Source organism: Cetorhinus maximus, chromosome 1, assembly GCF_964194155.1.
Source record: "Cetorhinus maximus chromosome 1, sCetMax3.hap1.1, whole genome shotgun sequence".
In the NCBI taxonomy this organism is placed as follows: domain Eukaryota; kingdom Metazoa; phylum Chordata; class Chondrichthyes; order Lamniformes; family Cetorhinidae; genus Cetorhinus; species Cetorhinus maximus.
In genome coordinates, this window is record NC_135879.1 from 187,032,080 (window position 1) to 187,044,930 (window position 12,851).

Here is a 12,851-nt window from a genome sequence, read left to right on the forward strand (position 1 = left end):
ACTGTATTCACATCCACTAGTTACATTTAAGCAGCGATGGATCATCAGATTAAGCTACTAAATGCGTTAGAAACAAGTTGGTTACCCCAATTTATTACATGCAAATTCTCATTATAACATGTACAATCTCTATATGGTTGACATTCATTGGAGACTATAATTGGATTAAATCGAGTTTTAGCGTTTTCAGGTTGTGCCTTCCTTACCCTATCTCTTCTCTCCCCATAGATGCGGGCTGTCCTGCTGTGAAGCTGTAGTTTTTTCTGTTTTTAGTTCATATGATTGCAATATTTTAATTTACCTGTTAATTTAATACTGTAAAAATCTCTGGAAGTGAGCACAATGGTACTGCACACTGTGCAGGGAACCATTGCAGGGGAGTGCAAGATCAGTCCTCGATTCCTGTCACTTCCTAATCATAGCATACTTCGTGTAGAGATAAAATGGGGGCCACAAATGTTGCCCGAGTTTTTTTTTGCTCTTTGCTTCAGAGGATAGGCGATAAAGTTCACATGGTTTCAATACTTTTGATCTAGAGTTCTGTCATATGAAGACATATGTATGAAGGCTGGGCCCGGTAGACATCTGGAGGTTCTCGCCAACAGTGCTTTGGTGTGGAGGAGAACATAAAGCTAGACCAATTCTTCCTGTCTCAGCTTTGCAGGTCCAACATGCAGACAAGTTACACTCAGATGAGGATTCTCTGGCTACAGGTTTAGAAATGCACACACAATTGCAGCCAAGGCAGAGAGAGAGAGAGAGAGAGAGAGTCAGTCAGGGTAGCCTTCCTGCTCAGCTTATTCCCCAACAAGACTGAATTCACAAAACAACAGGTTCAAAACTTAAAGCTCATCTCTGCCATGTGAATTCCATTAAATCACTTGCCTGTGCTGTTTTTTTCTCCCCCCCATCAATTAAAGTGATTGCAGCTCAAAACAAACAGCTCTTCCTCAAGTACCATGCTGGTCAGTTGATTTCTTGGAAAAGACATGCTTGTTGACAGTTTCAAGGTGAACTTATGACCCTTTTTTTAAAAAAAAACTCCAGATCAGCATCCAAATGTCCAGATAATGCAATGTCTTTCCATATTTTTAAAAGAAAAATCCAGTTCGTGAAGATATGGGCCAGAACTTTTCCGTCGGCGATTTGGGCGCGGGGCCCGCTCGCCGACGGGAAAATGACGCAGGATGACGTCGGGAGGAACAGCAAAATCAGCTGTCCGCCCGCCGGCCTGTCAATAGCCAATTGAGGCCATTGACAGGATCATTAAGCCAATTAAAGGCCCTGCCCATCCAACCTTAAGGCTGGCGGGCAGGCCAAGAGCCCCAGTGGGCTTCTGATAATACATGAAACCTCATCCACTGGCGGGATGAGGTTTCGTGTGTGTTTAAAAAATCTTTAATAAAGTTTATGTAATATTTATTAACATGTCCCGTCTCATTTGACATTGTCATATGAGGGGGACATGTTAATAATTTTTTTATTTTGCTATTTTTGATGTTTTTTAAACTTTCACCGATCTCCCTGAGACGGCACGTAGTCTCAGGGAGCTGTGCACTCTTTTGAAAGAGTGTACTTTGACAGTTGGGGAATCCTTCCCCACCACACAGGAAGCGCATAGCGCTTCCCATTGGACAGCCCGCTGGGCGGGCCTTAATTGACCCACCCACTCAAAATGGCAGCGGGGCCCATTTTGGCGGCGGAGTTCGGCTGCCCACCCGCCGCCGAGCCGGTGGGGCCCACCCACCCATCGAGGGCTAAATTCTGCCCATGGTTTTCCCAACATCTATGACACAAATGAGTCATGTGGTATATGAATTTCAGTGCCAGTGAGATGCCAGATATGTAAGCCGTACGTCCCAAAGATTGGCGGATCGTATCAAACAGCACATCCCTTCAACTGTTCACAACAGGCAAAGTACTGACCGTACTCAACCAGCCCATGCTTGCAAAACACAAGCCAGGATTTTCCAGCAACGTCATGACGGGACCCACCGCAGGGGATGTGGCGGGCCAGCCAAAAGTCCATTGACTTTAGGTGGGACTGGACGATCTCGGAGATCGATGCTTCCCGGGCAGGGTCAGAGAATCCTGGCCATAGTGTCCAACATTACATACGATTCTGCGATTGGACAGCACTTGCTAAACAATCCCGATTGTGCTAAGAATTACACTGACAACCAATTTAAGATCATCAGTTGGGCTTGCAGAGTGGCTCACTCACACACGCTAGAAGCCACATTTTTTCACACAGGAACCTGCCTTTTGACAGAAGGAGCGTGTCCACACATTATGCCTTTTCCAACTAAACAAAAGTTTGCAAGACAGCCATTCCCTGGTTCATTCCCCATTGCCTACCTACCCCCCTGCCACCCAATTACCCACTGACTAACCCCTAACCCCCCAAATGCCTTGACCAGAGTCGACTGGCCTGGCTTGAGTTTGAAATAAAAGCTTAATAGTTTACAGCTAACTGTTCTCTGCTGCATTCTTCATGACAACACCGCTACCAGAGTCCATTTGCCAACCAATCAGCATTCTCTTCTCATGCAGTATAAATTGTTGTTCCCTTTACTGTAAGTTTATCTTGCATAGTAGCTGCCCTTATGAGTGCAAGACGAGAGCTTTGATAACATGTTTCTTTCTTCAGCAATACTCGAGTTCTGTACTACCAAATGATTATTTGGCCGGAATTTTCCAGCACCACCCCCCAGATACCCCTCGGCGGGGCCGGTGAGCCATTGAAATCTCCGTTCACATGGGTGGGACCGGAAGTTCCCGCCTGTGTGAGCGGCTGGAAAATTCCGGCCTTTGTGTTCCTGGGGCACTATACTATTGAGACCCCAACTCCCCACTGGACCCCTGGCTATTGCCCCACTGACCACCTGACAACTTATTACCCTCCAAACACCCAACCTACCCCCCAATTACCCACTGACTAACCCCAACCCCCCTAGCTGCGCTCCAACCCACCCGACTACCCTCTGACCACCCATCTACGCCTCTGACTACTCCCTCGCCTGACCTGATTACTCCCTCAACCCCACCATGACCCACCCTACCCCTCACCCACTTACCTGTCACCCTACCCCCTCACCCACTTACCTGCCACCCTACCCCCTCAGCCACTTACCTGCTACTAACTGCTTTGTGTACTTTTGGTGCGTTATCTGACTTCTGGTATGCGTGACCTATCTTCCCTAGATAGACTGTAATCTTACTCTGGTACTTGCTTTAAACTAGTTTATTAACATTATATAAAAGATAGGTTACAGAGTAGGTATGTCTCTCTTGAGTACAGCCTAACACATGACTGCTGATGTCACTGATACATTATAGTCTATGTGGCTCATTAGCGTTTTTATTCTATTAGCCCATTACACTATACTACCCCCCTCACCCACCTGCCTTACACACTTAACTTCTCTCTGTAGCTTCTGAAAATGGCTTTAGGACCTTTAAACTTACCAGAACACAGCAGCTAGTGCTATTAAAAAAAGAGGGCGTGGCTCTGCTTCCTCTGACAATCCTACCCTACGAAGGAAGGTCTCCCAGATCAGGCACGCCCCACATTTCTGAAGAGACCCGTTCAGAAGTCTGGGCAAGAAATGCGGAGCGTCGGTGCCATGTAATTAAATTGGAGTTGAGCGGTAATCTGACCGTGATTGGGCCAAATCTTCCAAGGCAAAATTTGGTCATTTCTCATTGCTGATTGTGTGCAAATTGATTGCTGAGTTTCCTTACATTTCAACAGTGACTTTCATTCAAAAGTACCTCATTGGCTGTGAAGTACTTTTAGGAGATTGGGTTGGTGAAAGGTGTTATTTTCTTTCTTTGAACTGCACAGGCTGGAGTTCAATATACTATTTAGTTTACATGGCAGATGAAGCATTTCTCCTACCAAAGAAAGAATTATTTACATTATTCCTCCCATTTGCCTATTTTTCACAGCAAACTGCTTCATTCTTAGCATAGCCACCTGTGGTACATCGACATGGGGCTTATTGCTGTCTCCTCTCACTTTCCGGATCTCCACAAGGAATTAGGAAACAGAGTTAGTCCAACTACCCTATTGCAGGTGAAGGGATCTTATAAAAAAAATTATGGATCCCATAGTTTTTTTTTTCGCCCATTTTCTCTGGAGGATGACCTTCAGTTGTAGTTGGCAACTGCTCAGTGACAAACTCAAAAGCATCAACTCCACGGAGAACTGAAGGCAATGGCCCTTATTACTACATCTTGCAGCTTTCTCGATAATAACCATCATGCAGGATGTTAGGATAGTGGCCCTCAATAAAAAAAAGTGGCCAATTCTGAATAGGTAAAGTAACCCAGGTCATCAAGAGTTAACCTTTTGGTTTCCTGCTGCTTCAACAGATTTACTCAGTGAGTAGTTGAATCATTCAGACGAGGACTATTCTCAGTTCAATTCCAGGAATGTATCAGGCTAGCTGATTTCAGACAGTATGGTTTGGGACTCTACAGTTGCTCTCTGTTGGGCTTAGGTTCCCAACTGTGACTATTACCAATAACGACATCTGGAAAGTGTCCACATGCAGAATTGATGACTCCCCTGATATCAGATAGCCTGCCAAAACATACACTACCTTACCTCAGAAATGGTGAATGGTCACTGAGAAAATAAGAGTGACCAAGGCCCAGAACTGTGCCTCAGGAAAGAGCTAATGATTTCAGAAAACAATGGAGGGGTAAAACTACCAGAAAAAGAATAAAAATTAGTTACCTTTTATCCTGCCTGTAATAAACAGAAATCCATCTTTATCATATTTTCCCAAGTCTCCAGAGTGGAGCCAGCCATTTGTATCTATAGCTTCTTTAGTCTGCTCGACCATATGCAGGTATCCCATGAAGACATGTCTTCCCCAAAAACATATTTCTCCATTCCCTTTGTCATCTGGTTTGTCAATCATAGTTTTGCATCCGATCATCTCCTTTCCACAGCTGCAGAGATTGTAAAACAAAAGAGTTCAAGACAATCATCGACCTCAAAGTTTAACAGCTAACAATTGAACATACAGCTAGACCACCAGGTAAAAGCATCAAATGAAGTACTTGAATAGAGAGTAGGCAAAGGTTAACAGGAAAGAAAAAAAAATACAGGGTCACTCACCTCACAACAGAGTTACTGAGTGATATTAGCACAATGCTTGGCTAGGGCCATTCTCAACCATAGGAAATATATTTCTAACAGTAGGTAAACAGCAATGCAAATACTGTACAGAAAAATCTCCTCCTCCCCATCTCTTCTAAACAAGATAACCAGGTGAGATTTACAGAAAGCCACATTAAAGGTAGGACTGATAGAAGGAAAAGGCAGACAAAAAGTCTGAAACCAATTGTCACAGATTGTGCTTCAGTTACATTAGGCAGACTCTCGTGCTGAGTTTTAACAAATATATTCTTCAAAGTGCAAGATGAAACGCCAAAACCCATAGTTGAGAAAACTTGCAAAGGTGAAGAAGGAAAAACAAAAGACAAAGTATCACAGAAGCACAGAAGCAAATCAGATGGGGAGATGATGATGTAGCCTAAAGTCATGGTGTAGTAATCCAAAGGCCCAGGCTAGTGGTTTGGGTATGGGTTTAAATCAAAGTATGAGGCCGATGGAATTTAAATTCAATTAATTATTAAAATATCTGGAATTGAAAGCTAGTCATCTCAGACAACAGGGCAAAGCAGTCAGCAGGCTGCCTCCAGCTCTGCTGCCAATGTCGGGGCTGCACCTAGACATAGAGTAGATAAAGTTACGAAATTATGATTGGGCACCGGTGGCACTGTATATCTAATGTACCTTTGTAAATACTATTTGATTTTATGACCCAACATCTCAGGATGTGAATGCCTCTTGCATATGATTCTATGTGCCGTCTTATTTCAAGGGTGACCTAAGCTTCCACTCCTCAATGGCCTGCTTTCCTCTCCCTCAGATCCATGTTTTGTTTGGCCAAGTCATGTTAGTCACTGGCCCCTTGTGCCATCTAAGGGACATGTGTCCAAACAAAGCCTGAAAGTGCATGTATATACAGAAATGCTCTTTTAAGTCTTGCAGCACATGATTGAATTATGTTTGCTCCTTTTTCTTAGAGGGTCTAATGTTGCGGCATCATTACTGAGCTGTGTCCCTTGAGAGTGTGAAAGTACATATCCTGGGTGCATTCTGTTCACTGTAGCCATGTCCACCTTTCAATGGCTGCTGAAAGTATCACATGCTGGTTGCAATGACTGCACAATGTGCAGTTAACTCCAGTCACGTGCTGGTGTGCACAGGCGCACATGCAGCATTGGATGTAAACCTTTCAACACCGATACCCTCGTGATCCCTGAGGATTACTGGTTCCAGGCTAAAAGGTGAGCTTGTTTGAGATGTGGACATTTGGAAAGGACTTCCCGATCATTTCCATGCCTCTGGAGGACAGACAAAATGCGCACTTGTCACCTTGTGTGGACCTCATTCCTGTTGGAACCTGCTGCCAATCAGCGAATCATAGGCCCATCTTCCATGCCATGCCATTGCAATGGCACCCTCACATGGAACATCTCCATCCTGGCCCTCTTTAGGTTCCAGCCCTTCCAAGAAATCTCTGCCTCCTCTGTCTCCCTCTGGCAAGTGATCTCCCCTTTGAAACACCAGGTTATGCAATGTACAGCACACCACCATGATGCAGGACACCCTGTGAGCAGAGTACAACAGAGCCCACCTGAACGGTCCAAACATCAGAAGCACATTTCAGGAGGTGAATGGTTTGTTCTATGATGAACCTAGTCACAGAATGCGCCATTTTGTATCTCTCTTCCGAGGTATTTTGGTGACAAGGCATGGGTGACATAAGCCAAGTCTTCTGCAGGTACCCTTCATCTCCCAGCAGCCAACCCTGTAAGCACCGCGGGCCCTCGAAGATCTGTGGCATCTGGGAGTAACTCACAATGTAAGAGTCATGAGGACTCCCAGGAAACCTGGCACAAACGTGCATGATCTTCTTCTGATAATCGCACACCAGCTGCACATTGAGGGGGTGGAACCCTTCCCCTGTTGATGAAGATCAGTGGGTGCTACCACATAGCCCTTAAAGCCACATGTGTGCAATCTATGGCAGCCTGCACTCATGGGAAGCCAGGGATCGCTGCAAATCCCAGAAATCTAGCAGCCTGGCTGGCTTCATCCGTTGTGAACTGGGTGTTCACAACGGATGAAGCCTTACTCGAAAGGGAATCCATAACTTCCCTTCTACACTTTTGCATGAAGGGCTGAAATATACTAGAAAGGTCCCCAGTGGATCCCTGGAATGAACCACTTGCAAAAATATTGAGTGTGGCGATCACCTTTACAGCCACTAGCAAGGGATAGCCTCCCAGTCCATGCGGCATCAGATCCTCATGAAGAGTGTGGCAGATTTTCAGCTGACCATGGATCTCAACGCTCTCATGTTCAAAGAGTTCCATGAGTCCAGCCGTTGACCCCTCCCACGCTGCCTTTGACCCCTCCCCTTGCAATCTTTTTCTCAGGGTCTTTTTTAAATGCGTCATTCCATCAGGCAGTCAACATGGTAGTGCTGCACTTTTACTTTGAGACCAGCCTCCCCCTGTAACCAGGAAGTCCCTCCGATCCTCCTGGTATGCCACAATGTGCAGCTAGACTCCTCTCCAGTCTACCCCAAAAACCCTGGAGCCCACTGTAATCATTGTGGACATTCCTGTACTCCACCAGAATCCATCCCTGTAGATGTCCCTATAACCCATATAGACCTCAACCCTCCCCATCTTGTGTACCAACACATACCAAGACCACCCCCAGCACAGCTTCGAGTACCTACCCGTTCCCCACCCCGATTTACATGTTCCCCATCAACAAGCTGCAGATGCCTCTCCTGACCATGACAATACCATCTGCAGCCCAATAGCGAGCCACGTACCCCCAGGACCACCGTGGTGAGACACTGACCGTGCCTTGTACACCATTCTGTGCACCAGCCCGGAAGATGGAAAAGCCTTTCCCCTTCCTGGACCATGACCACGACCTGTATAGACCTGTGAGCCCAGCCCACACAGCCCCAGGGCTGGCTTTGATTTCCCACTCCAACAACGTGCTCCAAAGAGACACAACTACAAGAGTGAATGCCACTTTCCCTCCCGGATCCAACAAGCCCCTCCCCCAGTCAGGAGTCCGTGTGAACCCCTTCCCTCTCGTCCAAAACTAAATCCCACCCGTCAACACCTTACATGTCGGGCTGCACATCCCCCAGTCCCAGTCATTCCTCTGCATGCCATCGCCGCACTCATTCCCTTGGTCACCTGAAACCCACACCCCCCACCCCGGCATGACTCAGCCCGTTTGAAGGATTATTGTTGGTCAAAACACCCACTCTTCTTTGGAAAAAAAAAGTGAAATGGGATTTTTTTAACATAATATAAAATAAAAACAGAAAATACTGGGAACACTCAGGAGGTCTGGCAGTATCTGTGAAGAGAGAGAAACAAAGGTAAACTTGCAGGTCAATGACCCTTCATCAGAACTGGAAAAAGCTAAAGACGTAACAAGTCATAAGCAAGAAGCAAGGAAAGAGGGTGGAGCAAATGACAAATAAAAGGGGAAGCCTGTGTTAGGGTGCAAAGAAGAGATTAAGTGACAAAAGGGATGTTGGTGCAAGGCAAAAGTGGATGGTGATGGGATAAGTAAGGAAACAAGAGAAGAGTTTAGGAATGTGAACAGGAATAGCAGAATCATTACAAACAGCTCAGCTTCTGTCCGATAAAGTGGGGACAATGACTGTGATCTGAAATTGTTGTGTAATTCATCTCATCTCAATTCCTGCAAGAACTCTATTCCATTTTCCTCACTTGCCTCTGTCCTGATGATGGCACCTTCCATACTAGTGCTTCCGATATGTCTTCCTTCTTCTTCAACCATAGCTGTCAGGACCCTCGACATGCCTGTCGCATTGCTGCACTTCTGCCCTCACCCCTTCCCTTCCTCCTGTTAGGGTTCCCCTGGTCCTCATTTTACACACCACCAGAGTCCAATTCAATGGAGCACCCTCTGCCATTTCCTCCACCTTCAGGGGAATGTCACCACCAACATATTATCCCCTCCCCTTCATTTTTGACATTTCAGAGGGACCATTTCTTCTACAAGAGCCTGGTCCAGTCCTCAATCATACCCAACAACCCCCTTCCTTCCTGTGCAAGCACAGGAGAGGCAGCGCCCACCCTTTTACTTCCTGCTTCATCAAAGCCCTAAACACTGCTTCCAATTGAAAGAGTGATTTACTTGTGCTTCTTTCTATTTAGTATACTGCTGTCATGACTCACGATGCAGTTACCTCTGCATTGGAGAGAATGAACACAGATTGGGTGACCGCTTTGCAGGACACCTTTGTTCAGTGTGACAGCGAGCTTCCTGTCATTTTGAGTTTCTACCCCACTCTGACCTCTGTCCTCAGCCTCGCAACCTGTTCCAATGAAGCTCAAGGAACAATACTCATTTTCCAATTAGGCACATTACAGCCTTCTGGACTCAACATTGAGTTCACAACTTCAGACCATAACTTCTATCCCCATTTTATTGGAAAGCACTTGAACTGTTGGTAATGATTCTCCTTTTCACACCTTCTCTAGACCCATTTTTCGTTTCTTTATTTGTCCCATCACCACCCAGTTTTGCCTTGCACCATCATCCATTTGTCATTTAATCTCTCCTCCCTTATACTCTATTACAGACCTTTCCTTTTCTTTCCTCCCTTCCCTCTTTTTCTGCCCCTGCGCTTCCTTAAACCCTGTCACATCCTCTAAATCTTTCCAGTTTTGATGATATGTCATCAACTCTATTTCTGTCCGCTGATGCTGCCTGATCAGCTGATTATTTTCAGTATTTCTGTTTTCATTTCAGGTTTCCAGCATCCTCGGGATTTTATTTTTATATGGAGTTTCTTATCTCAACAACAGCTAAGATTGTAGCACTGAAATGTCAGCCTGGATTATATTTCCTGGAATGGGCCTTGAATCCACAACCTTCTGATTTAGACACAAGAGCACTGCCATTGAGCTCAATTGTCACAGGGCAACAGATTATGAAATTAAATGCACCATCGAAATTTTTTGCAATGCTTATCTCAGCAATTGGAAAAGTAGTTCTTCAGTACCAGCAGAGATGAGAGTCTTTACCAATCCGGTTTTTGGCTTATCATTCATGCAAACAACTTGAACTTTTTAAGAAGACAATTGAGCTACTCTGAGCAGACTACCAACTAGTGTGTAGCTGTTGGCCCATAAGAGCAATGTAAGAAAAAAATGGAGATATTTGAGTAAATTGTATTAGGTGGAAAAGATAGAAATAGTGCAAATCCTGAAGATATTCCTCAGGGTTAGAATGAACTATTATTTAAAATATACAAATTCTGCAAGCTTATGGTATAAATTAAACAATTGTTCTACCTACAAGAATTTAGATGTGATTAAGTTTAATTATGCTAGTATTAGTTTATATACAGACCTTGCAATTTGATAGAAGTTTTTATGAGAGAGTGCGTGTGGACCAGTACTCTCACTCATTCCATAAATTTCAAAAATTGGGATACGAAAGCCTAGGAAGAACTCCAACGTTTCTTTGGTAATGGGTGCTGCTCCTGTAAAACACTTTGTACATCGGTCCAGGCCCAGTAAAGCACGAGTTTTCTTAAATACCAGCCAATTTGCCAAAGTGAATCCGAAGGGCACAGATGTGTTTCTGAAGCACAAAAGGAGACATAAATAACCCCTTTGACCTCACTACAGAGCATGAAAAACAAGTTAAGCAAGAAAAACAAGACATAACTGAGAATAAAGTTTTTGATTTAGTTCATATTTTTTGAGGAAGGAGGGAGGAAGAAGTGGGGCGGGTATAAGACAGGATCAGAGGCTTGATAATCCCAAAGCAGAAGCGCCAACAGTGGAGGAAGGCTTAAAAAAAACGTTTTCTGTGGTAATAGAAAATCTGATTAACACATCTTCATGTTGCCTGTTCAACATGATTTCTGCCCATATTAACTGCACTGTTGATTGGCTGCAAGCATCAGTAGTGGACTCAACATCGCTACTTGTTAATGCTACATCAAGCTAGCCTGCCCCCTCTTAAAGAAGCAGAGAGTACGCATAAATGGGTCTTTTTCTGATTGGCAGGATGTTACGAGTGGCCCACAGGGGTCTGTACTGGAGCCTCAACTTTTTTTTACAATTTACGTCAATGACTTAGATGAAGCGAGTGAAGGTGTGATAGCTAAATTTGCAGATGACACAAAGATAGGTAGGAAAGCATGTTGTGAAGAGGACTTAAGGAGGTCGCAGACGGATATAGATAGATTGAGCGAATGAGAAAAATACAGAGTATAATGTGGGAAAATGTGAAGTTGTTCACTTTGGCAGGAAGAATAAAAAAGCAGATTATTACTTAAACGGAGAACAGTTGCAGAATTCAAGCTGCGGAGGGACCTAGGTGCTCTAGTACATGCGTCACAAAAAATTAGTATGCATGTACAGCAAGTAATTAAGAAGGCTACTCGAATGCTATCCTTTATTACAAGAGGAATTGAACAGGATGTTATGCTTCAGTTATACAAGGCATTGGTGAGACCACGGGCAGAATTTTGCCATCAGCGAGCAGGGGGTGGGGCCCGCTCGGCGACACGTAAAATGACGCGAGCAGAACCCCCGACGTCATCCCGCCCCATTTAAATTTTCAGGAAGGCGGGGGCGCAGCAAAATCAGCTGCGGGCCCGCCGACCTGTCAATGGCCACTTGAGGCCATTGACAGGATCAATTAACCAATTAAAAGGATCTGCTCGTCCAACCTTAAGTTTGGCGGGTCGGCCAGGAACCCCGGTGACAAATAGAGAAAACATGAAACCTCATCCAGCGGCGGGATGAGGTTTATGCAGGGTTTTAAAAATTGTAATAAAGTTGTTGTGTAAATTATGAACATGTCCCAACATTGTCACATGAGGGGAGATGTAAGGGATTTTGCTTTTCTCTATTTTTAATAGTTTTAAAAGTCGAGGCGATCTCCCTGAGGCTGCACTCTCGATTTTACGGATTCCCACCTGCCTGCACAGGGAGCGCATAGCGCTTCCCGGCGGATGCCACGTTGGGCGGGCCTTAATTGGCCCACCCATGTAAAATGGCGGTGCGGCCCCGATCGCTGGCGGCGATCGGCTCCACACCTGCCCACAATTGGGTCAGGCCCGCCCGCCCGACAGGCAGAAAATTCTGCCCCACATCTCAAATACTGTGTGCAGTTTTGGTCTCCTTATTTAAGGAAGGATGTAAATTCATTGCAGACAGTTCAGAGGAGGTTTACTAGATTGATACCTGGAATGAGCGGGTTGTCTTATGAAGAAAGTTTGGACAGACTGGGCTTGTTTCCACTGGAGTTTAGAAGAGTGAGGGGTGACTTGATTGAAGTATACAAGATCCTGAAAGGTATTCACAAGGTGGACGTGGAAAGGATGTTTCCTCTTGTAGGTGCATATTGAAGTAGGGGGCATTGTTTTAAAATTAGGGATTGCCCTTTTAGGACAGAGATGAGGAGAATTTTTTTCTCAGAGGGCTGTGCAACTATGGAACTCTGCGTCAGAAGGCAGTGGAGACGGGGTCATTGAATATCTTTAAGGCAGAAGTAGATAAAATTCTTGTTAGGCAAGGGAATCAAAGGTTAATGGGGGTAGATGGGAATGTGGAATTCGAAACACAAAACAGATCAGCCATGATCTCAATGAGTGGCGGAACAGGCTCAAAGGGCCAAATGGCCTAATCCTGCTCCTATTTCGTATGAGATGCTCTGTGCCTGGAGGAGGTCAGTTGAA

The 12,851-nt window shown here is 45.1% G+C and overlaps 1 protein-coding gene across 1 annotated transcript in view; it reads right to left on the bottom strand.

Moving 5' to 3' along the window:
- The window catches only part of LOC144685893 (long-chain-fatty-acid--CoA ligase ACSBG2-like), a 137,938-nt gene that overhangs the window by 26,138 nt on the left and 98,949 nt on the right, over positions 1-12,851 (bottom strand). Inside the window, exons 10-11 of the mRNA XM_078550901.1 lie at positions 10,508-10,741; positions 4,745-4,962 (exon numbers count right to left, since the gene is read on the bottom strand). Coding sequence (XP_078407027.1) covers positions 4,745-4,962; positions 10,508-10,741 — 452 coding nt within the window. The remainder of the gene's footprint in view (positions 1-4,744; positions 4,963-10,507; positions 10,742-12,851) is intronic.